The sequence below is a fragment of the Saccopteryx bilineata genome, chromosome 5, assembly GCF_036850765.1.
Source record: "Saccopteryx bilineata isolate mSacBil1 chromosome 5, mSacBil1_pri_phased_curated, whole genome shotgun sequence".
NCBI lineage: Eukaryota > Metazoa > Chordata > Mammalia > Chiroptera > Emballonuridae > Saccopteryx > Saccopteryx bilineata.
Window position 1 is genome coordinate 208,638,183 of NC_089494.1, and position 21,722 is coordinate 208,659,904.

A 21,722-nucleotide genomic window follows, 5' to 3' on the forward strand; every position below is an offset into this window, starting at 1 on the left:
ACATTCGTTATTATATTAGGAACCAAAATGAATGCTATCTAACATTATGTGAAGTGTTATAGTATCCTTAAGATGAGTATGCCATAGGAGTCCTTAAGATGGCCAGGAAAATCAGATCCTGAAGTTCTTGGTAGCATAGTGCTGACTTCAGATCCCTTCTTTAAGGACATGCCAAAATATAATGGAACTTTTCCCCTTAAATTAAACCAAACTATATGTTATTGCAGGAAGAAACATTTTTAATTGAAGTGAACTTTGTTCTTTTGAAGGCTAATAAAATAGTGGTATAAAGACTATTGTCCAGGAGGCTAAGATATCCTTATAACCTAGTCTAATCTTTCATATTTCTTATATTTCTTTTTTTTAAACATTAATTAATTAATTAATTAATTAATTTTTTATAGAGACAGAGAGTGAATCAGAGAGAGAAACAGACAGGAATGGAGAGAGATGAGAAGCATCAATTATTAGTTTTTCATTGCGCATTGCAACACCTTAGTGGGTCATTGATTGCCTTCCCACATGTGCCCTGACCGCGGGCTTTCAGCAGACCGAGTAAACCCTTGCTGGAGCCAGCGACCATGGGTTCAAGCTGGTGGGCTTTTCCTCAAACCAGATGAGCCCACACTCAAGCTGGCGACCTCGGGGTCTCAAACCTGGGCCCTCTGCATCCCAGTCCAACGCTCTATCCACTGTGCCACTGCCTGGTCAGGCTATATTTCTTATATTTCTTTACAAGTACTTTGATTACATATAGAGGATAAAATAATATATATAGTTTATCAGACTGTTTTAGAACAAATAACAGAGAAAAAGATTACTTAAAAATAGTTGTATTTCTATTCCACAATATGCTCAAATACTGGATTTCTTACAAACCTTCTACACGATGTTTTTAAAACAAGGTCTTCACATTGTGTCTCAGTGACTATAATTTATGGAATTTCAGAGAAATAGTTCTGTGTGTTTTTACAGCTTACTTTGTACTAAAGAGATGGCAGGTGGTCATGTGCAGTCTGTGTGGGATTCAAACATGACATTTTGTGAGTTCTCTGACGTGGCCCATCCCTTTGATGCTGAAGGTAATGCATCTGGTGAAAGATGTGATTGTAGATTTGGATTACTGCTCTCTACATCTTCCCGTTTGTCTGTGTCAGCTCCCCAGTTAATGTGGAATCTGCTGATTCTAGGATTAGATGCCAAAATGTTCCTTTGAAGCTTAGAAAAGTCTGGTTTTACTGGTGGCTTTCCCCTTAACTCTGTCTCAGTATATTTATATTTACATATTTGCCAACTTTAATAAATTCTTGACCTCAATAGGTGTATGTGATTAGCACAACTGTCACACCTACAGCATCTGCACCTGGAATGAGTCCTGGATTGCGTGCATCTGCCTGAAATACAAACATCTGCCTTCCTGCAGGCATGAGGCCCACTAAATGAGACTAAGACTTGATTGTATTCTTGACTTTCTTCAGAGCCCAGAGAGATAATTTTTCATTCCAAGTCTCTAGACAGGTCCTCCGTTCACTCAAAGGTGATCACGAACCGGAACGGGCTGTTGTAAGGAGAAGGGTTATGCAGCACCACTACACTGTTCACTTGAACCTTTGCCATAGTGTGGTAAAACACAACAATGGGTACGGGGCTTACTGCATGCAGTACAATCAAGTCCAGTGCACAGCCTGCTGTGATCCTATGTTCTTTTAAAAAGTTGTTATTGCTCTGAGAGAGCCGGGGGCAGAGGATTAATGGTGGGGAGTTTCCAGGAGTGACAGCAAGGTAGGTGTCTTTTTTTTTTTTTTTTTTTTTGTATTTTTCTGAAGCTGGAAATGGGGAGAGATAGTCAGACAGACTCCCGCATGCGCCTGACCGGGATCCACCCGGCACGCCCACCAGGGACAACGCTCTGCCCTCCAGGGGGCGATGCTCTGCCCCTCCGGGGCGTCGCTCTGCCGTGACCAGAGCCACTCTAGCGCCTGGGGCAGAGGCCAAGGAGCCATCCCCAGTGCCTGGGCCATCTTTGCTCCAATGGAGCCTTGGCTGCGGGAGGGGAAGAGAGAGACAGAGAGGAAGGAGGGGGGGGTGGAGAAGCAAATGGGTGCTTCTCCTATGTACCCTGTCCGGGAATCGAACCTGGGTTCCCCGCATGCCAGGCCGACGCTCTACCGCTGAGCCAACAGGCCAGGGCCCACGTAGGTGTCTTGCTCCTATCTGTAGATGACTCCTGCACAACATTCTCTTTGGAAATTCAACAGTCAGCTTATTTAGAATGCATGTGTAAGTACTCTGACCAAGTTCCTGGGTCTGTGTGCATCCGATCTATTTTGAAGAGAGTCTTTAACAACCCTCTTGACTGATTTTCAATATTCTTGACTTTTCTTTCCTCTTTCCCATCCAGAAAGTAGGGAAGAAGTGGAGAATAGAAGCAGGTGGCCATTGCAAAGTGTGTAGCAGCTCCTTCACTTGAGGTCACCAAGAGGAAAAGAACATTTTTTCTCAAAGGAACTTTTTTTTTTTTAAAAGCAGGTCTGTGCATGTGCTGCAGGAGGGAGGTGGTGACTGGCGAGGAATGGGGCTTGAATGTTAGAGCTCTGCGTGTGCCCGAATCTCTTTATTGTGCTAGGAAAAGGCTCTTCCATCTTTACAGCAATAGTCTCACACCGCAACTCCTTCCTCCAAACAGCAACCACAATAGTAGTAACAGACAGCTACAACAAGAATGATAGCCAGGGGCACTTTCTTGTTACTTACTCCATGCCAGGAACTGCTTTGGGAGCTTCAGTTATTTCAATTCATGTAATTCTTGATAAGATAGGTTCTCTGCTTATGTCCATTTTACAAATGAGGAAACTGAGGCAGAGAGACCCTAAGGGCCCAGAACCACATGGTTGGAAATGAGAAGAACAGAGACACAAGGAAGGTTCCAGAATCCACGCTGCTACTCCGAGGCTCTCCTGCACCCTGGACTCCTGTGACACTCTGCGCCTGCTCGTGGGTGGGACCTGCCGCTCTGGCGTATTGGTAAAGGGGAGGAGGAACCAAAACTCAATAATTTTAGATTAATTGGAAGGAGGGCTATTTAGAAGCAGGTAACAGTCACACAGCAGTGACCTAAGGTGGTCCATGTCACTGGTTTTCAGCATTACTGTGGTCCAGAATTACTGCCAAGGGCACTGCCAAATACTGTGCATTACAGTATATTAAATAAATACCCCCCCCCTTTTGGATTGTGTATGCACACACGTGTGTGTAGGTTGTGATACGAGGGAGAAAAAGTGAAAAAGAAAACCTTCATTTTTGGATATACCACTTAGGTGGATCCTAATTTTACCATTAGTGAAGGTTGCTTTGACTTCTGGCCTTGACTTCTGCTTAAATTTTACTCCTGCTTTCCTCCTACTGTCCCTCGCACCAGCAGAAGCCAAGCTTATCTCTCTGACCACATCAGTGCTATAAGCTTCTCCTGAGTGAGCTTCCAAGGCTCTCAGGCAGCTAAGACAGTGTGGGGCACAGAGAGGCAACCGGCCAGAGTGTTGAGGGTTCACCAGCCAGCTGCAGAGACTTGTGCCAGGGCCCAGGAATCATACAGGGCAGTGGCGGAGGGGATGGACAGGCAGATAGGTAAGGTGGGAGGAGGGCGGGCATTTTGCATCTAGGAATGTATTTGTGTCTATACAAGCTGGAGCAGTCTTGGAAAGAGGAGGGAATGAAGCTGTTCTCAGGAGGATGAGCAGGACTTGAACAGACAACAGTGAAGGTTGGAGGCAGCCAGCCAGCTGGAGCACAGGCATCTACATTTTCAAGACTGAGGAGGTTAGCAGTGAGCTTGGAGACAGAACCCATCACTTGGTGACCTTACCTAGAGAATGGGCTAACCCCTGTCTTCTCTACTTCATAGGGCTGTGGGAGGGTCCAGGGAGATGCAGGGCTTTGTGAATTTGCACAAATGAAGGGAACTGTTGGGGTCTTTGCCCAGCCCAGCCCATTCTCCATATGGAATAAGAGACTGTGACACTCAGGGATTAACTGAGTGACTTACCCAAGGTTGCACAATTTACAGAGGGGACAAAACTAAGGCCACAGGCCACAGAAGATGGTGTAATGAAAATTAATAAGGACCGTAAAATGATTGGGTACTCACAACCAATCATGGAGAATTCTGAAAGCTAAAAATGGTGTTTGGGCTTAATAATATGGGGACCGGGGACCATGGAAGTGTTTGGGCAGAGGGATGATTTGCAAGAACCTTCTGAAGTCCAGTTTCCTCTTGGAGATCATCCCAATCATATCTGCTTATTTTGAGCACTCTTTCTCTAGATGTTTGCCCTTTTACTTTGTATGGCAGAGTTTAGTTAACTTAGTCGAGTATATCACTAACACTGACATATGTCCTGTGTGTAGTTATGCATATACATACATCAAGATCAAGATGTATGAAATACACTATGATACTCATGGTTTTATGTGAACATGCTCTACCTGCCCTTTAACTGAATATCAAGGCTGTAAAGCAAGGAATACTAACTATACCTCTTTCTTTGTCTAGGCACACCAGAAGCAATCCATAAAATAACCAATTTCTTTTGAAAGTGTAGCTACTTTTTTATTGGACATATTTTTAGTAAGGATGCAAAAATAAAACTTCTTTATAAGGATACAGCTTGCATGCATGCAAATATGCTACAGAAGTGTTTTTAACTAAAATAATCTGTTTGTTTCAGTAAATGTGTCCTTCTCCCCACTTCCATCTCTCCAAATCTTTAAATCATTGAAGTATTGCTTAGTCATTTCTTCACACAGAGTGACAGAGGTAAACTTTATCAAAATGAGTCAAATACTATTACAACTGGAATCTTTTCCCTCATGTTTAAACTCTTACCTAAAAGCCAGTTAGTGGGAAAACTTGGTCAATGAACAGACTTGAGAGTCAAATTTTGAGGCAGGATCCCCAATATCTATACCTATTCACTTCCTGTAATTGGGAATTTTGGTTTGTGGTCTGGCTTTACTTTTCTATAAGATCATTTGCCTACACAGGCAGCATATAGTTAAAAATGTATACAGAAATAGAAGTCTCCGTACTTGCCCAAGCAAATGCACACTTCCTCTCCCCGCACTTTTCTCTCACGTGGCACATCCGCTGTACTTTAAGGACGCAGGGAGCTCAGGTTTGCAATGAACACAACCCAGGCACACAAGCCAACGCAGACCCTGTTATCATGGATTTAAAGTTTCCTCACTTCCCTTATAATTACAATCTTTTCCAACACAGATGAGGCTTCTTTCCCTCCTGGAATTTAAGATCACTCCTGTTTAGGTCACCCAATCCCAGATCTCCCTTGACAACTGTAATGTGTGAACTAGACTGGATTTCTAAGGATAGCAAAGGGGCCGCCTCATGCGCTTTCCCATAGCATTAGGACAAAGCCATGACCACACAGTAGCCCCAGTTCAATGTCAGGGAGCATTCCTCTCACTCAGTTGGCCTAAAGGTAATGCCCAGACCAAAAGGAGCCTGCCGGGAATGAGAATTCCTCCTGGAACACGGGTGACCCCTCCATCTGCATGCTATTAACAGACTCTCCTCAAAGACTGCTCCAAATTCAGTCTGGGCTTAACAACAGTTCTCGGGGGACGTCTGTAGTATTTGCCACGGACAGTAATGGAAACATTCAGAAAAACAGTTCTGGTCATAAACATCATAAAAGCCATTGTTACTGCCTCTACTGTGTGCCAGGCATGGAGCTAGGCAGAGCTGATTAAAAGTTTAGAAAATAAAGCAATTAAAAAAATCTGCTCACCTGGTAAGTGACAGAAATGGGATACAACCATGGTAGCTGGATCCCCCAAACCTATGTTTTTCTACTTTCTGTGATGAGAAGACCTGGCTGGCAGGAAGAACTGGCCTAATAAACACACTAATGGAAGAGTCTTGGGAAAGTCACTCTGTACTTCCTGGCCTCCATGGCCTCATCTGGGTCCCTATCTCCACCTGTAAGTGGGGATTTATTCAATCATTTACAGAGCTGACGTTTACTGTGTGCTGAACTTGATGAAACACTTGCTTCCTCGTACAGTGCTTTTTACAAATGTATTTAAAATGCTTTGCATCATGAGTGCCATATAAAGGCCCTACTTAAGCTCTGGGCACCTCTTACCCATAAAAACTCTGGAGTCAGGAAAGAACCTTGAATCCACAGGAGATTTGAGCCAACCTGGGTATTAGAAATGAGTGAGGATCTCAAGTTCAAGTTTCACTTTCGGCAAGATTATAACCAATGGAATAATGTAATTTTATTGTTGAAAGAAAATTCTAAGAAGGTTCATTGAATCTAACCTCTTCATTTTACAGATGATAAAATGGAAGCCTATAGAAATCAAAATATTTGGTTGAGATTAGAGTTTATTAGTGACAGAGCTGGGACAAAAACTCAGACCTTTTGATACTTGGTTTGCATCTTTTTAAATTCTCTAGCCCTTGGTCTCATCCCAAGTAAAATCCTTAAAACCTTGGTAGCTGAGGCAATAAACAAGGACAAGATGCTCGCCTCAACTTCAAGGCAATGTTTCCAAAGTTCCAACATCTTTATATCACTTATGGTTTTTGTCATGTCCACACCACCTATACTCTTTTCTTTCTTTCTTTCTTTCTTTCTTTCTTTCTTTCTTTCTTTCTTTCTTTCTTTCTTTCTTTCTTTCTTTCTTTCTTCCTTCCTTCCTTCCTTCCTTCCTTCCTTCCTTCCTTCCTTCCTTCCTTCCTTTCTCCATTCCTTCCTTTATTAAGTGAGAGGCAGGGAGGCAGAGAGAGAGACTCCAACAAGGGCCCTGACTGGGATCCACCTGTTAAGCCCCTTACAGGGTGATGCTTTGCCCATCTGGGGCCATTGCTCCACTGCTCAGCAACCAAGCCACTTCAGCACCTGAGGCGAGGCCATGGAGCCATCCTCAGTGCCCAGGGCCAACCTGCTTGAACCATTTGAGCCATGGCTGCAGAAGGGGGAAAGAGAGAGAGAAAGAAGGGGGAGAGAAGGGTAGAAAAACAGATGGTCACTTCTCCTGTGTGCCCTTACCAGGAATCGAACCCGGGACTTTCGCATGCTGGGCCAACACTCTACTGCTGAGCCAACTGGCCAAAGCTCTCATTTTCTTAATGTCTGTCTTTAAATCAAGTCATTTTTTTTCCTTTAGATAATTACTACATATAGCTTCACCCTAAACTATGAAATCATGAAGTCACTGTGTTTTTTATTCTTTTCTCAAATTCACATGAAAATAAAACTGTTTTTATTAGCATAAACAAGATTAATCATCTTGCGTACAACCCATGTAGGGACTTAAACCATACTTCTGACAATACCATTTCCGGGAAAACCAGATTCATACAGGGTACAGGGTGGCGGTGAGAAGCTGGGCTGGGGTAAGTCAGCTACCCTCAGAGCCCTTGGAAGAGGTGAGGAAGATCAGAGGGCAGGAGGTGGAACAACAGCACCGGTGTCAACACCTGCCACTGCTCCAGGGAATGTGGCTGCTTCATGAGTCCTGCTTCTCGATGAAGGCCAAAGGAAGTGTGATGCAGGAGGGACAGCTGTTCTGATTCAGCCATTCCCAGGAGTAGCAGAGCAGACATAAACAAAGACTTCATTTCTAGATCCACGATGTTAAAAGTCTGTACTTCAACATGCTCCACATCAGTTTCTGCCCTTCTCTTCTCTCTCTGGTAGGACAGAACTACAGTGCCTGCCATTGTAACCCTATCGTAACCATTTAAAATTTACTTTATATATTGAATATAATTCAGCCTGTGCTGAATGATAACTTCCACTGGGCTAAGAGAAGCACACGTTGACACGGGTGGGAATCTCAACTCTGTATCAGCCCAGGTCTCCGGGGGATGGAGAGGAGGGCAGGGTTGGAGAGATTTCTGGAGAATAATTGAAAAAAGAAGAACAGAGACTTCCCTCCATTGTTTGTCCTGGGTGAGGAGAACTCTCCTGCTCTGCATTTCTTATCTACAGCGTGAGTGGGTCGGCTGTGGCAAGATAGGTCATCTAAATTCCTTGGTTGGAGGACATCAATATTTCTTTCAGAAAGAGGGAAAAGATCCCTACATCTCTGCTCTCTGAGTACCCTTAATGCAACCAGTATTGAAATTACATATAATATAAAAAATCCCCTGGGGTGTTTTCAGTTTAAAACAACTAGTTCCATGGCAGTGGGCAGAAGGAGGTGAGAAGCCAGTCTTTTGTAGCCTCTGGCTTTTAGCACTAAGAGCCAGATTGGGGATCTCAAATCTGGTCATTGCTTGGTGACTGACATTGAGGGGTGAATAATGCATCACAGGAAGCATGCACTGCTTTCCTTAGGAGCTGCCATTCACCTTTATGAACAATGAAAGAGGTTTTGGTCTTTGTTGTTACCTCCTCCTCTATCTTTTTAGTATTTCAATGATGAAAATGAAGCGTGGGCATGCATCAGTCAACACTGAGGGGACAAGTTGGCATATACCCTTGGTGAGACTCATCTAGTCTACAAGTGAAGGCTGAGATTTAGTCAGGGTTCACCAGGCTTAGCAAGTAAGTCCTTCCACACTGGTGCTTCCTTGTGTGGAAGACATAAGCAAGCAGGAAGGGGGAACTTCCTAGAGTCCGAGACAGAGTCCTCGTGCTGTTTGTTAAACAGTGTGCAAATTTATCATTTTACTTATGGAATATGTGTGTGGAGCAGAGAATCACCGTTTCAGATCACCTGTCCCAACACCTTGGCGAAGGGCAGTGACATCAATGTAATTACTGCAGCCCAAGGACTCAGGGATCTCTGTGGAACCATTAGTTCATTTAGCTTTGCCTCCATGTAATTAATCACCAAGGCCAAGTAGGAAACTGCTTCTGGATATTGTATTTTACCAAGTTTTAATTTCTTTCAGACTCAGGCCCCCATGGTTTTAGAGTTAAAAACTGAAAAGAAAACGATTCCCAAACTTTGATGGCAGTTAAGGGAAGAGGGCAACTTCCAGCTCTTAACGGGCACTCTCAGGGGCACGCGGGGCCTCGGCAAAATCCCAGAGCTCAGCCTTTGCATCCTCCCTCCACCAAGATTTCTTTTCTTCAAGCTAGAAATCTCTAGCACTCTTGAACCCTTTGCTTTGGATTTCCCAAGTTTCATGAGAGCATTACTATTTCACATATGAACGTAGTTATTTTTCTCTTTCACAATTTTTGGGCTATCCTTTTCTGCTTTGTGTTCTAGGAGGGTGCTTAAATGGATCTTTGTTACTGAGTACTTATAGTAATAATTCTTTTGGGAGTCTTAAAAGTACAAACGTTCTATTTTTTTTCAAGTTAAGAAGGTTAATGTCTATAAGAGTCAACTGTTGTTAGTATCCACTCTAAGAATTTGGGACCCAGTTGTAATAATAATAACAGGTAATAATTATTTAGTGCTTTATATATAAGACACTTTACACTTGTCTCACTTAATCCTAGCAAGAATCCTATAAGGCAAGCACAGTACTATTATTACTATTATTTATGGATAAGGAAAATGTGACTCCCAGTGATGAATGAAATGGCCCAAGTCTCCCTCCAGCATGGCATCTATGAGATCTGAATCAGGCAGTCTGATGCTCAAGTTCATACTATTAGTAACATTCTTGATTTCCTAGAGCCTGGCTTTGAAAGACCCCATAATTTTTCCAAACAAAAATATGGCAATGTGTTTTTGATGGCCCCACTTCCACGGACTTATTAAGATTATATAATTTTCACCTAAGTTCATCTTCATTTTTGAGTCTCTGATCTACCCCTGATGGCCACGAGTCTAATAATAAAAGCAAAATACTGTTAAATAAAATGTCTCTTATTGACCAAAAGTTTTCTTTTCTGGGACCCGAGAAATAAGGGATATTGAGGAAAATATCAATGTAGTATCCATTATGTGTTCTCTGAGTACAATGCTCCTGACTGGGCTGGAATTTTTAGATCCTTTTCTGATAAAGACAATGGGTTGGTGCTGATTCATTCTCATGTTCCTGTTATTATTTTGTAACTAAGAAGACATGCTCTTGAGTCAGAACAGTACAGTTAGGATTTAGTCTGGATATGGAATCAGGCTTATTCTAATCAGTTTTCTCAATGAGCCAAAAAGCCATAGAGTCATTTATGATATTAGTTGTGCTTATAAGCTAACTCTCACTTTTTCCGTGAAGCATTCCAAAATCATTTTAGTCATATATAACTGGTGAAAGTATTTGAAGCAGAAAAAAGAAATTCTTCTACCAGACAGAAACTCTCCAAATGTAATAAAAGGTGACATTGAAACAAATAAACTCCACTGTATTTATGTTGTAAATACGTTGGAGGGAATTATATTCTAGAAGACCACATGCATGGTAACTAGCTGATTTTATTACCTTGACAGATATTTTTCAAAGGATATTTTGGAACTACTTTAAAATCAGATTAAGTTAAGTAGAAAGAGTAAATCAAAGAAGAAGTAGTGGAGAAAATAATTCAGAATAATTTTTATCTAAAATAAAATCTGACAGTTGGAGCTGCTTATAGGAGTTTACTTGGCATCAGCAAGCTTTGAGGTTTAGTCTAAGTTTAAAGAATTAGGCAGAAAAGAAAAAAATGGGAGTGAGAGTTTATAACAATTTATAACTTGTCTGCCCTTAAGTCCATGGAGACCAAAGACAGGCATCAGCATGGTGGGAAAAGAGAGATGTGAAGGGAATGGGGTTGGGCAGAAACCTCAATGGCAGCAGAGAGCCCTTTAGACAGTTTGTAACGATGATGATATCTATCAGAGCAGAGTCTTTGTGTGCACAGGTATTATTATAGACTAAATGTTCGTGTCCTCTCAAATTCATATGTTGAAATTCTAACCCCCCAATGGGGTTGTATGGGGAGGCGGGCTTTGGGAGGTGATAGGTCATAAGGGTGGAGCCCTTATGAATGGGATTAGTGCCCTTATAGGAGAGATCCCAGAGAACTCTCTTTCCCCTTTTGCCACGTGAGGACACAGAGAGAATATGGCTTTATGTGAACCAGGAAGCAAGCCCTCACCAAATGCTGAATCTGCAGTTCCTTGAACTTGAACTTCCCAGCCTCCAGAACTGTGAGAAAGAAGTTTCTATTGTTTAAATCACCCCGTCTATTATATTTTTGTTATAACAGCCTAAACATATTAACACAACAGGTGAAGGTGTTCAATTTTTCTTCATTCTTAATTCAAAGGTCAGGATTTATGGAGCTAAGGAAATATGTGAATTTATGGTCTATGATAGTCTGGATATGGAATCAGGCATATTCTAATCAGTTTTCTAATGATGTTTAGTCATTAAAAGTCATTCATTTACTAATCATCAAACATTTATTGAGCACCTACTCTGAGCTAGACAGTGTTAGTTACTGGGAATATATTTGTAAGCCTAAACAGACAGGCCTCACTTCAGGTACCTGGAAAGGCAGAGAGAGCAATGAAACAAGCTGCCACACAAGCAGATCAATAATCACACACTGTGAAGAAGAGATGCAATTGAATCGTGACGGGTTGGAACTGGGAAACCAGAGCTGGACTGAAGACCCAGCACAGACTTCCTGAGCAGATAATGTTTGAGCTGAGACCTGAGGAATGAATTGGAATTAACCAGGTAAAGTGGTATGTTGTGGGTTGTAAGTAGAAGCAGTTGAATGAGGAAAGGCCTTGTGTCAAGAGGGAGCTCAGCTGGTTCACGGAACTGGGAGACAGCCACCATGAGGGGTGCTTAGGCAAGATGAGACAAGGATGGCAGGCCGAGGCTCTGCCCTGTGAGTTGGTGTATTTCATCCTAAGAGAAATGCGGATGCCCCAGAGCAGCTGGGGTACTGGCAGTAGTGGGGTTAGGATGCCCCCGAGGGGCTGGGATGCTGGTGGTAATGGGGTTAGGATGCCCCCGAGAGGCTGGGATATTGGTGGTAGTGAGGTTATACGTGGCCCAATCAGATTTGTGTTTGTCATTCTGGCTGCTATGTGGAGTATGGACAAGATGGGAGATGGGTGCAGGGGAGGAAATGAAGGGCGCATTAGGAAGTTATCATGGTGAGATTATGGGATTTTGGAGCTTTGACATGAGGATAAAACTGAGGAGAAGAATATGAATTGAGAACTACTAAGAGTTCAAAATCAATAGTGCTCAGCAGCGGAGAGGACACAGGGGGCGAAGGACAGTGAACTGAAAAGGCAGTGGCACCTTTTACCATAAGAGGCCAGACCTGGGCAGGTGTAATGATATATATTTATATTTGTAAAACTGAGCCTAATATAGATTTAATATTTTTAAGGCTATTGTTTCCTGATATATCCTGGGCATTCCAAGAGATTCTGATCAGTAAATGTTTATTGATATTCTTCAACATAGTCTTCTCATCTATGGTTTTTTAATTAAATCATCATTTTCACCTTTAGCATACTTTTAGTATGTCATCTACATATGATCATCATTAATGTACTATAATACACATTTTTACTCCTAAAATTTTTCTATGCCCACTTTAAAAGTTATTTTCACCTTTTCTAGGAGTTAATTCTTTTTCCAAATTTATATTCATTTTCAAGAGTTAATCTGGAATAAAGAGATGTCATGTGGCGCTGGAAGTCCCTCGCAGTTGTGAACACAGAGATGTCTAGATGCCTGTTTGTGTCCTTTATATAAATGGATTTATTAGAACTCATGCTGAATTACTACTGGGCCTTGATTAGCAATTTATTTATTTTTTACTTTTTTAAGACTTTATTTATTCAATTTTCATAGAGGAGAGAGAGAGAGAGAGGGAAGGAAAGAGAGAGAGAGAGAGAGAAAGAGGGGGAGAAGGGGGAGGAGCAAGAAACATCAACTCTCATGTGCTTTGACCAGGCAAGCCCAGGGTTTCGAGCGGGCGACCTCAGTTTTCCAGGTCAATGCTCTATCCACTGCGCCAACACAGGTCAGGCTCGATTAGCAATTTCAAGTTCAAAGGCCTTTACTGATTTTCACAATTGTGTGTCCTTTTTGTAATGGAAAGTATAGAATAGCATAAGACCAGCAGACAGTGCCTGACATGTGGTGGTGCAGTGGATCAAGCGTCGACCTGGAATGCTAAGGTCACAGGTTCAAAACCCTGGGCTTGCCCAGTCAAGGCACATGTGGCAGTTGACGCTTCCTGCTCCTCCCCCCTTTCTCTCTCGCTCTCTTCTCTTTTCTCTAAAATGAATAAATAAATAAAAATAATTTTTAAAAAAGGGCCAGCAGACACTTGGATTTTAGAGACGAAAGAGAATATCCACTTTGCAACAAGTGGAGTGACTATAATTTAAAGTTTACATGTGCAAGAATTGATGAAGTTTTTGAATACAACTTGATGCGCAACATCAGTCAATCCCTGAAGCATCTGCTGAGCACCTAATTGTGCACAGCACCATTCGACTTAGTGCATGGAGTTGGAAACATTCCGTACTCATAGTTTCCATCCATGGAGAGCCCTGATTTAATAACATAAGACAACTCACATTTAACACATCACAGTTCTTTCTCTTCCTTTAAAAGCAAAACAAAAACTGAAAACTGAATATCAAAGCTTTGTTTTTCCAGATCGCTGCTTTGGGATGACTGCTGCTCCCACCTGCTTATTCTCCCCCAGGGCAGCCCTGCTCTCGAGGCCCGGCTGGCAGCAAGCGGCATGTGACAATATCCATGTCTCTCATTTCCATAGAAGGAAAGTAAAGCAGGGTAAAGGGATAAACGGTGACGGCAGTATTATTTCAGACCGGAATGTGAGTAAAGGCTCCCTTTTCATGGATCAGGACAGTGAACCAAAGTCTTGACTCATGAAAAGGACAGCCCTTAAAGACCTGAAGGGGAAAAAGTCACAGGAAATGGTAAGTACAAAGCCCCTGAAACAAGGGTGTCCTTGGTCTGTTCAAGAGTCGGTAAGGCTGTTGGTGTGTTTGCAGGTAAACAAGAAAGGAGTGAGAGCAGAGAGTCTGTGTGGGTCTAGGTTGTGCAGAGCCCTGTAGACTTGGGCTTTGCTCTGACTCAGGGGAGGCACTGTCGTGTCAGAGCTGAGAAGTGATAGATCTGTCCGGGTTGGAAAAGGATGTCTCTGGCAAGGGTGTGATGAGTAGTGAGATCAGTGGCAGGAATATTAAAGTCACACGTGAGAGGTGATGGAGGGGAGAGAGGAGATTGGGTTCTGATGGGCTGGATGTGGAGGATGAGAAAGAAAGGAGTCTAGGATTAGCCCAAGGCCTTTGGCCTGAGGAAATGAAAGAAGAGAGGGAAAGCTAAGGGAGGAGCAGACTGAGGGGTGAGGAAGTCAGTCATTCATCTTCTATTAAGTGTGTGACGTCTATGAGCCACCCACGTGGGGAGGGTGAGTTAGCAGACAGCAGGATATCCATGTCTTTAGTCAATGAAACAAAACAGGGGTCGAGTTTTACTTGTCAAAGTTATCAGCATATGGAACGCATTTGAAGTCATGAGACAGGGTGAGATCATCTCAGGAGTGAGTGTGGAGAGAAGAGAAAGCATGTGTACAAGGGAGGTCAGGGAGAGAGGGGGGCAGTGCCAGCCTGGGGCGCCCTCGTGTACAAAGATGAGGGGTGGAGTAAGGCAACAGAGATGAAGAAGGAGCTGTCAGCCAGGTAGGTGAAGAACCAAGAGAGAACATGTCCGGGAGGTCAAGTGGAGACAGTGCTTTAAAGATGAGGGCAAGTGACCATCTGTGTCAAACACTGTTTATACATCAGGTCAAGCCAGGCCTAAGAATTAACCTCAAACTTGGCAAAGTTGCGGGGCACTGGATACCTCGACAAAAGCAGTGTTGGTGCTTACGACCGCCAGGGGCATTCTGACGCCAAGTGTGCGCAGTGCTGACGGCCATGCCACTGGTTCCTCACCTCGATATGCTTGAATTTCCTTCATCTACAACTCAACACCATCACAGAACCTTCTCCAATTTCTCTAGTCAAATTCAACTCCAATAGCATTAACCTTGGTTTAGAATTACTCAGTGGTGACTATGAATGAACGCGTTCTTGAATTAATAGAAATATGCTATGTGAACTCACAAAGAATAAAAGAAGATGCTAGACAACAGTGTGATATTATTGCCACTTTAAGGCACCACAAAAATCTCTAAAAAAAAATCCCCCAATAGTAGCCTGCGTTGCGGCCTGGTGTGTGGGTGAGTGAGGAGCAGGGCAGCGGGCCTGGAATGATTGTGGTTTTGAGGACCTGGGCTTTGGGCCTGGTTCTGCCACTGAGTGGTGTGATCTTGGTGAGGAACTCTGAACTTCTGGGACATAATGTCTTTGCTTTTGAAATGAATAGATTGTATCACATCTGTTCAAAAATTCCTCTAACCAGCTTGGTTCCTTCTCATTCATACAAGAGTGATTTGGGCCCTTTCTCTCTACTGCAACTATGCAACCTCAAAGGACAGGTCTTCTACTTCTCATGCTTTTTTGCATCAAGTACAGGGTCCTGAGAGATGCACAATAAATATACCACACACATACACACACACACTCACACACACATTTTTTTTTTTTTTTTTTTTTTTTTTTACTAGAGCATATGGGATAAATCTCTCTGGCCTATGAAATGGGAGTCTGGTCTGTTCTCAGCGATCTTCCAGCGTGCCTCACTTATCTTTCTCTAATCCAGGGGTCCCCAAACTACGGCCCGCAGGCTGAATGCAGCCCCCTGAGGCCATTTATCCGGCCCCCGCCGCACTTCCAGAAGGAGCACCTCTTTCATTGGTGGTCAGTGAGAGGAGCATAGTTCCCATTGAAATACTGGTCAGTTTGTTGATTTAAATTTACTTGTTCTTTATTTTAAATATTGTATTTGTTCCTGTTTTGTTTTTATACTTTAAAATAAGATATGTGCAGTGTGCATAGGGATTTGTTCATAGTTTTTTTTATAGTCCGGCCCTCCAACAGTCTGAGGGACAGTGAACTGGCCCCTTGTGTAAAAAGTTTGGGGACCCCTGCTCTAATCATTCATCATTCCTTCATTCATTTACTCTGGAGTTCCTACTGTCTGCAATAGTCCCTAGAACTATAAAGGGTAATGACCCAGCTCTGACACTAATTTTGTGCCTTGTGACCTTGCTGGCTTAGAGCTGAGGAAATCAAGACACCTGGTCTAAAACGAGCCAGAACATTGGAACAGGACTGTTTTGGATACTCTAGCCCATGAAACTAGGACACTTGTGGGAAGCAGTGTGATCTATCAGTATGGAAATGCATGCATGCCAGGCTCAGAATCTACGGATCCACCCCACCTGGAATAATAGACTGGAGTGGGCAGAGAGCGATGAAAGGGAGATGGGTATGGGTTAGAAATCCAAAGAGGGGTGCACACAGGTGGTGCTAAAGGCCTGAACTAGGAAGAGAACAGATGGGGCCACTGCCTGCGAGCCTGTCCTTTGATGGCACCTTTGTTAGGGACAGTCCTTTAGACACTGAGTCAAGTCAACACCAACTCTACTCCAGGTCCCTAGACTATGTTGGAGACATTACCTGCATGCTGGGATCCCCAAAGTATCAGGCAGAGGTGGGTGATTGGGCTTGGGGCACAGACAGAGACGGAAAGCACACATCGAAATGCAGCATCATAAATGCTGGCTGGAGATAGAGACAGGGTGCCAGTGAGGGAGGGGGTTGTGCAGAGGAAACCACATTTGAATCTGTTGTGCCAGATTTTTTCTTTTCTCCTGTCCAGACCCGCTCCTCGGCCTTCTCCACTTGTCCTCTGACTGGGCTGGCAGGGGGATCACCTGTACGGACCACATCAAGGGGTTTCCTTGTCCCTGGCTTCCGGATGCACGTCAGAGGGAAGGGGAGAGTGAGGATGCAGTACTGATTCCCATCACTCTCAGGAGGTTAACCTCGCCTAGTGGCTCCTCTCAAAGTGGTCTGTTCTCCCAGACTTGCTCCTCTGGGTTCTGGTTACTCTTCTCTCTTCCTAGGCCTGATGCATCACAGCTCTGCCATTATGACCCCCTGTGGGTACCTAGCCAAACCTTTGTAATTAATTCCTTTATCTTGGTTTGATTGCACCTCCCTTTTTGGTTGGGAATTTCACTGATACACTGGGTCTTTGAAATAAGAATTTGCAATTCTTTGGGACTTTATTCCCTAGTAAATGGTGAGGTCTTCCATGAGGAATCATGTTTTGTTCATCTTAGCTATCTCTCTCCTCACCTACCTTGTCCAACAGTTTCTATCCGTAGTGATTGTTTACTGTTTGTTAAAAGATGTTACTTTCTCTCACAGCCATGCCTTTGATCCCAGGTGGTCTGTCTCCAATACTCCCCTCTCAGTCCCCCACGACCCCCAGGCAGGACTACCCAGGGCTACAGTCCCAAGTTCCCCTCTCCTTCTGGCTGTTCTCACTTCACAATTTCTTAGTCAAGGTTCCAAATGTTCCCACTAAATGCTCGGTGCTCTTAAGTTTACAGTCTCCATGCTAGCGCCAGAAGCATGTGACCTCAAAGAAGACCCTTAATCTCTCCATCATAACTTCCAAGATTGCAAAATCAAGATAAAAATATTAACTTCATAGGGTTGCTGGGAAAATAAAAACAAATGTAAAATTTACTGTCTTTCCCATAAAACATGTCAATGACTGTAAAGAATAAACAAGATCTCTTATACCTCCACCCTACTTTTTTTTTTGACTGGTTTCCAAAAACACTTCCTTAGTACACTAAGCAAAATTACAATAACAACTGACATCTCCTGAGCACTTACTCCCTGTCAGGAACTGTTCTAAGCACTTTATATGTCATCTCATTTAACCTCTGTTAAGAACCATAGGCCAGAGGACCTATTTCATTCCCACATCACGGAGGAGGACGATAGGGCATAAAGAGATGAAGTAACTTGCCCAAGGTCAGGAGCCAGAATTGAAACATGGGAAGTAGGATCAAAAGCCATGCTCTTGATTCCTTTATTTACATAATCTCATTCATTTACATTCCTGTGACCTATGTAAAGACAAATCATCAAGTTGGCAATTGGCCACATGAATGAAATATTATAAAGAAATTACTGAGTGACTATCAATAAAGTTTGCACTCTTGTGAAATTCTTGTGAATTATACTCCAGCTCAGGTGTTACACTTCAGAATTCGAAGTCGATTAATTGTGTTTGGTGAACTGAACTGCTTTCCTAACGTCTGCATGTAGTCAAGATGCTAGCAGCGTTCTAGCGGAAACTCACCTGAACTTAGCGCGTGCTCCACTTCCTGCATGATGACCCTGGGGGAGGCAGTGGTGGTTTCAATATCTACCAGAATACAGGTCACTTTGGCTGGCACAGTTGTCTGGGGCGTTGTTTCCATAGGAACCAGTTCCGATGTGACATGTGAAGTGGGGGTCTGGCCAGAGCTGGGCTCCTGTGCTGGGGACTCTGGTGTGGTTGGGGCCCCTGTGGTTTCGGTGCTGGTCTCCGTGGAGTTGTGGTTGGTGCTGTCAGGGACAGAAGAAACCTCTGGTGGTGAGGTTGATAGGGTTGGGGGGGAAGAAGTTGGAGCCTGTGGGGAGGTGAATGCAGGAGACTCGGTGACGAACTTCGACCCTGTCGCTGGCACACTTGCGGCTGGAGTGGCTGAGCTGAGCTCTGTGGGCGTGGCTGTTAAGTGGACCCCACTGCTTGTTGATAAGATCTCTGTGTTTTTGCTTTCCCAAGTCAAGGTGGTCTCCTGATCTCTGGGCTCTGTGGAAACATTCTTGGGGAGTATAGATGTCTGCACAGATGACACTGTGACTGGGGGCACCGAGTTGCCGGGCGTGCCACTGATAGCGGAGGCAGAAGGGCTTTGTGGAGAGCGCGTCCAGGAGGTCGTTGGCGAGATAATCTTTCCCGGAAGAGAAACAGGCAGGGGGGCTGACGTAGGCACGCTCTGCACCCTCAGTCCTGTGGAAGAGCCAGCACAGAAGTGGTTAGTGTGTGGAAACCCCAGAGGCAAGGCTGGTTCAGCAGTATTTTTATAAGTCTTTCTCATTGAGCATTGTGTCTCCTCAATTGTGAGGGTGACTTTTAAATATTTTCTTCCCACTAATTGCTCTCCCCTTCCTTCCTGACTATCAGTAGAAACCAGCCTGGAGGCTTAGTGAAAGCAATTAGTGGGTCAGTCAAAGCAAGTTTGGCCCATCTGTAGAATGAACTAATCTTGTCTCCTGCTTGCTTCAAACCTTGCCCTTAAAAAGTGAGACGCTCTGAGGGACTGACTCTATGGGAATTAGTCTGGTCTGCTGAGGGCCTTGGTCCGCATGTCAGAGGGATGCCTAGGGTGTGTGCTGGGTTGGGGAAGGCAGGGTTGGTGAGTGGAAAGCTGGAGGAGCTTCCTGATTGGCTGTTTCCTTGCCCTGGGGTTGTGAGCTCTGTTTTTACAAATAGGGATACAAGGCCTATAGGCTTGCTGGCTGGGATGAATACAGATGTGAGCATATTCCCTGCAGAGGAGAACAGGCAGGAGGTTCCAGAAAAAAAGCTGAGAGGAGGCTCTGAGGTATAGATATATTTTCTGAAACCGGAACCCATTTCTTCCAAATTTTAGCCTGGGATCTTTAGGGTCATATCATTTTGCAAAAAGTCCTTCATATTTTGTAAAATTTAGAATTAGTTTTCTTTTTTCCTTCCTTCTTCTCTCCATTTACCCAATCAGTTTCACTCATTCATTCAGCTATTTAATAAATGGTTTGTATGTGCTAGCACTGTGCTAGATATGGGGTTTATAATTTCATTTTTTTATGTAAAACATCTTTTGATTGCTCCTCATGCCCCTTCCCATTCCCCATCAAGCTTTCCCCCTAGTCATTTCCATCTCAGTTCACTCTGCTGCTTAGGTAAAAATCTGAGACATCAGCTCTCACACCCCACATCGAATCCATCTGCAAATACTTTTCATCACTGCCCCCTCATCTCTGCATCGCCTGAGCCACCAGTCACTCGCCTACACAATTGCCGTAGTCTCTGAATAGGTCTTCTGGCTTTCAGATTTCCATCCTTTCAGTCTCCTTTTCACATAGCAGCCAGTACAATCTTTCAAACTGGTAAATAAGATCATATTCTTTAACTGCCCCAAATTCCTCAAAGGCAGGGGTCTCAAACTCGCGGCCTGCGGGTCGCATGTGGCCCGCCGAACAATTTTGTGCGGCCCGCAGACTAATCCACGAAGTTCAAAATATTTTGGATAAAATTAAGTAAGCCTAGGGGCCTACTTGTATTTTTCATTTCTCTAGCATCCTAGCTAGATATTAGCTTAGTTAACAGCAGTTGTGATGCGAACTACAGTTTCTGGTCGTTTTGTGACACTGAGTAAACTGCATGTACGATTGTGCTTGTTGTACTGATTTTTTTTTGTTTTCAACTGCAGTGAGAAAAGTGTTGCATAACAGTTGCCTTTTGTAGACCTAGTGCGGCCCACCGATCGGCTGTGATCTTGCTCTGCGGCCCACATGCTGAGTTGAGTTTGAGACCCCTGCTCAAAGGCATTCTGTTGCAGTTAGACCAAATCCCAAAGTTATCTTCTGTGTTGTCTCATGTTAAAGTATACATAATGTTTACCATTTTAACCATTGTTAAGTGTACATACAGTTCAGTGACATAATTATCTTCATATTATTGTTCAACCATCACCACCATCCATCTCCAGAACCTCTTCATCCTCCCCCCAAAACTCTGTACCCATTAAACAAAATCCATTCTTCCTTTTCCACACTCCCTGAAAACCACTGTTCCGCTTTCTGTCTCTATGACTGTGACTGCTCCAAGCAACCATGTAAATAGATTCATACAGCATTTGCCCTTTAGTGACTGGCTTATTTCACTTAGCCTAATGTCTTCAAGGTTTATCCATGTTATAGCGTGTGTCAGAATTTCCTTCCTTTTTAAAGTTGAATAATATTCTATCGTATGTATAGACCACATTTTGTTTATCCATTCATTCATTGATGGATTTTGATGGGTTGCTCCTACCTTTGGGCTATTATGAATAATTGTTGATAGGAATCTGAGTGTGCAGATATTGATTTGAGACTCTGTTTTCAATTCTTTTGGGTATACACCCAGCAGTGGAAGTGGTGGATTATATGGTAATTCTATGTTTACTTTTTTAAAGTATGGCCATACTCTTTGCTCATTTTTGTTTTTTTTTTCATAAAATAGTTTATTTCTGAAATCCCAATTTATTTATTTACTTGTGTATTATCTCTTTTATTCTACCAGAGGGTAAGCTCCATAGGGTGCAGGGACCTGTTTTATTCACTGCTGTTTCCCCCAAGCCTAGGGCAGTACCTAGATCATAGCAAGTACTCTGTAAGTACTGTGGCAGGAAAAAAGGAAAGAAGGAAAAGAAGGAAAAAAGGAAGAAAAGAAGGAAGGAAGGGAAGAAGGGAAGTAAGAAAAATAAATTAAGAACTTTATTAAAAAACACTAGAATGTCTCTAGTCTCTTCTATGTACTGCTTAGCATGGCCACATCCATCACACCTGCTCAGCTGCCTACCTGGTGTTATCTGAGGTTAAGAACCTTGCTTAAAGTGTCAACCTCATTCTGTGACATTCTACCATGACATATATCCCTATGCTTGCTGTTTTTTTAGGTCTTAGGCTATTTAATTCTCCATATTCTGGAGAGATTTCCATGGGGGTAGCACACAGGGCATGGCCAGCCATGATCAAGATTTATA

General features: G+C 43.3%; 1 protein-coding gene and 1 pseudogene across 1 annotated transcript in view; both read right to left on the reverse strand.

Moving 5' to 3' along the window:
- The window catches only part of PARM1 (prostate androgen-regulated mucin-like protein 1), a 106,772-nt gene that overhangs the window by 24,513 nt on the left and 60,537 nt on the right, over nt 1-21,722 (reverse strand). Inside the window, exon 2 of the mRNA XM_066279244.1 lies at nt 18,251-18,946. Within this exon, the coding sequence (XP_066135341.1) occupies nt 18,251-18,946 (696 nt within the window). The remainder of the gene's footprint in view (nt 1-18,250; nt 18,947-21,722) is intronic.
- On the reverse strand, nt 1,006-1,617 carry LOC136338042 (histone chaperone ASF1 pseudogene; annotated as a pseudogene).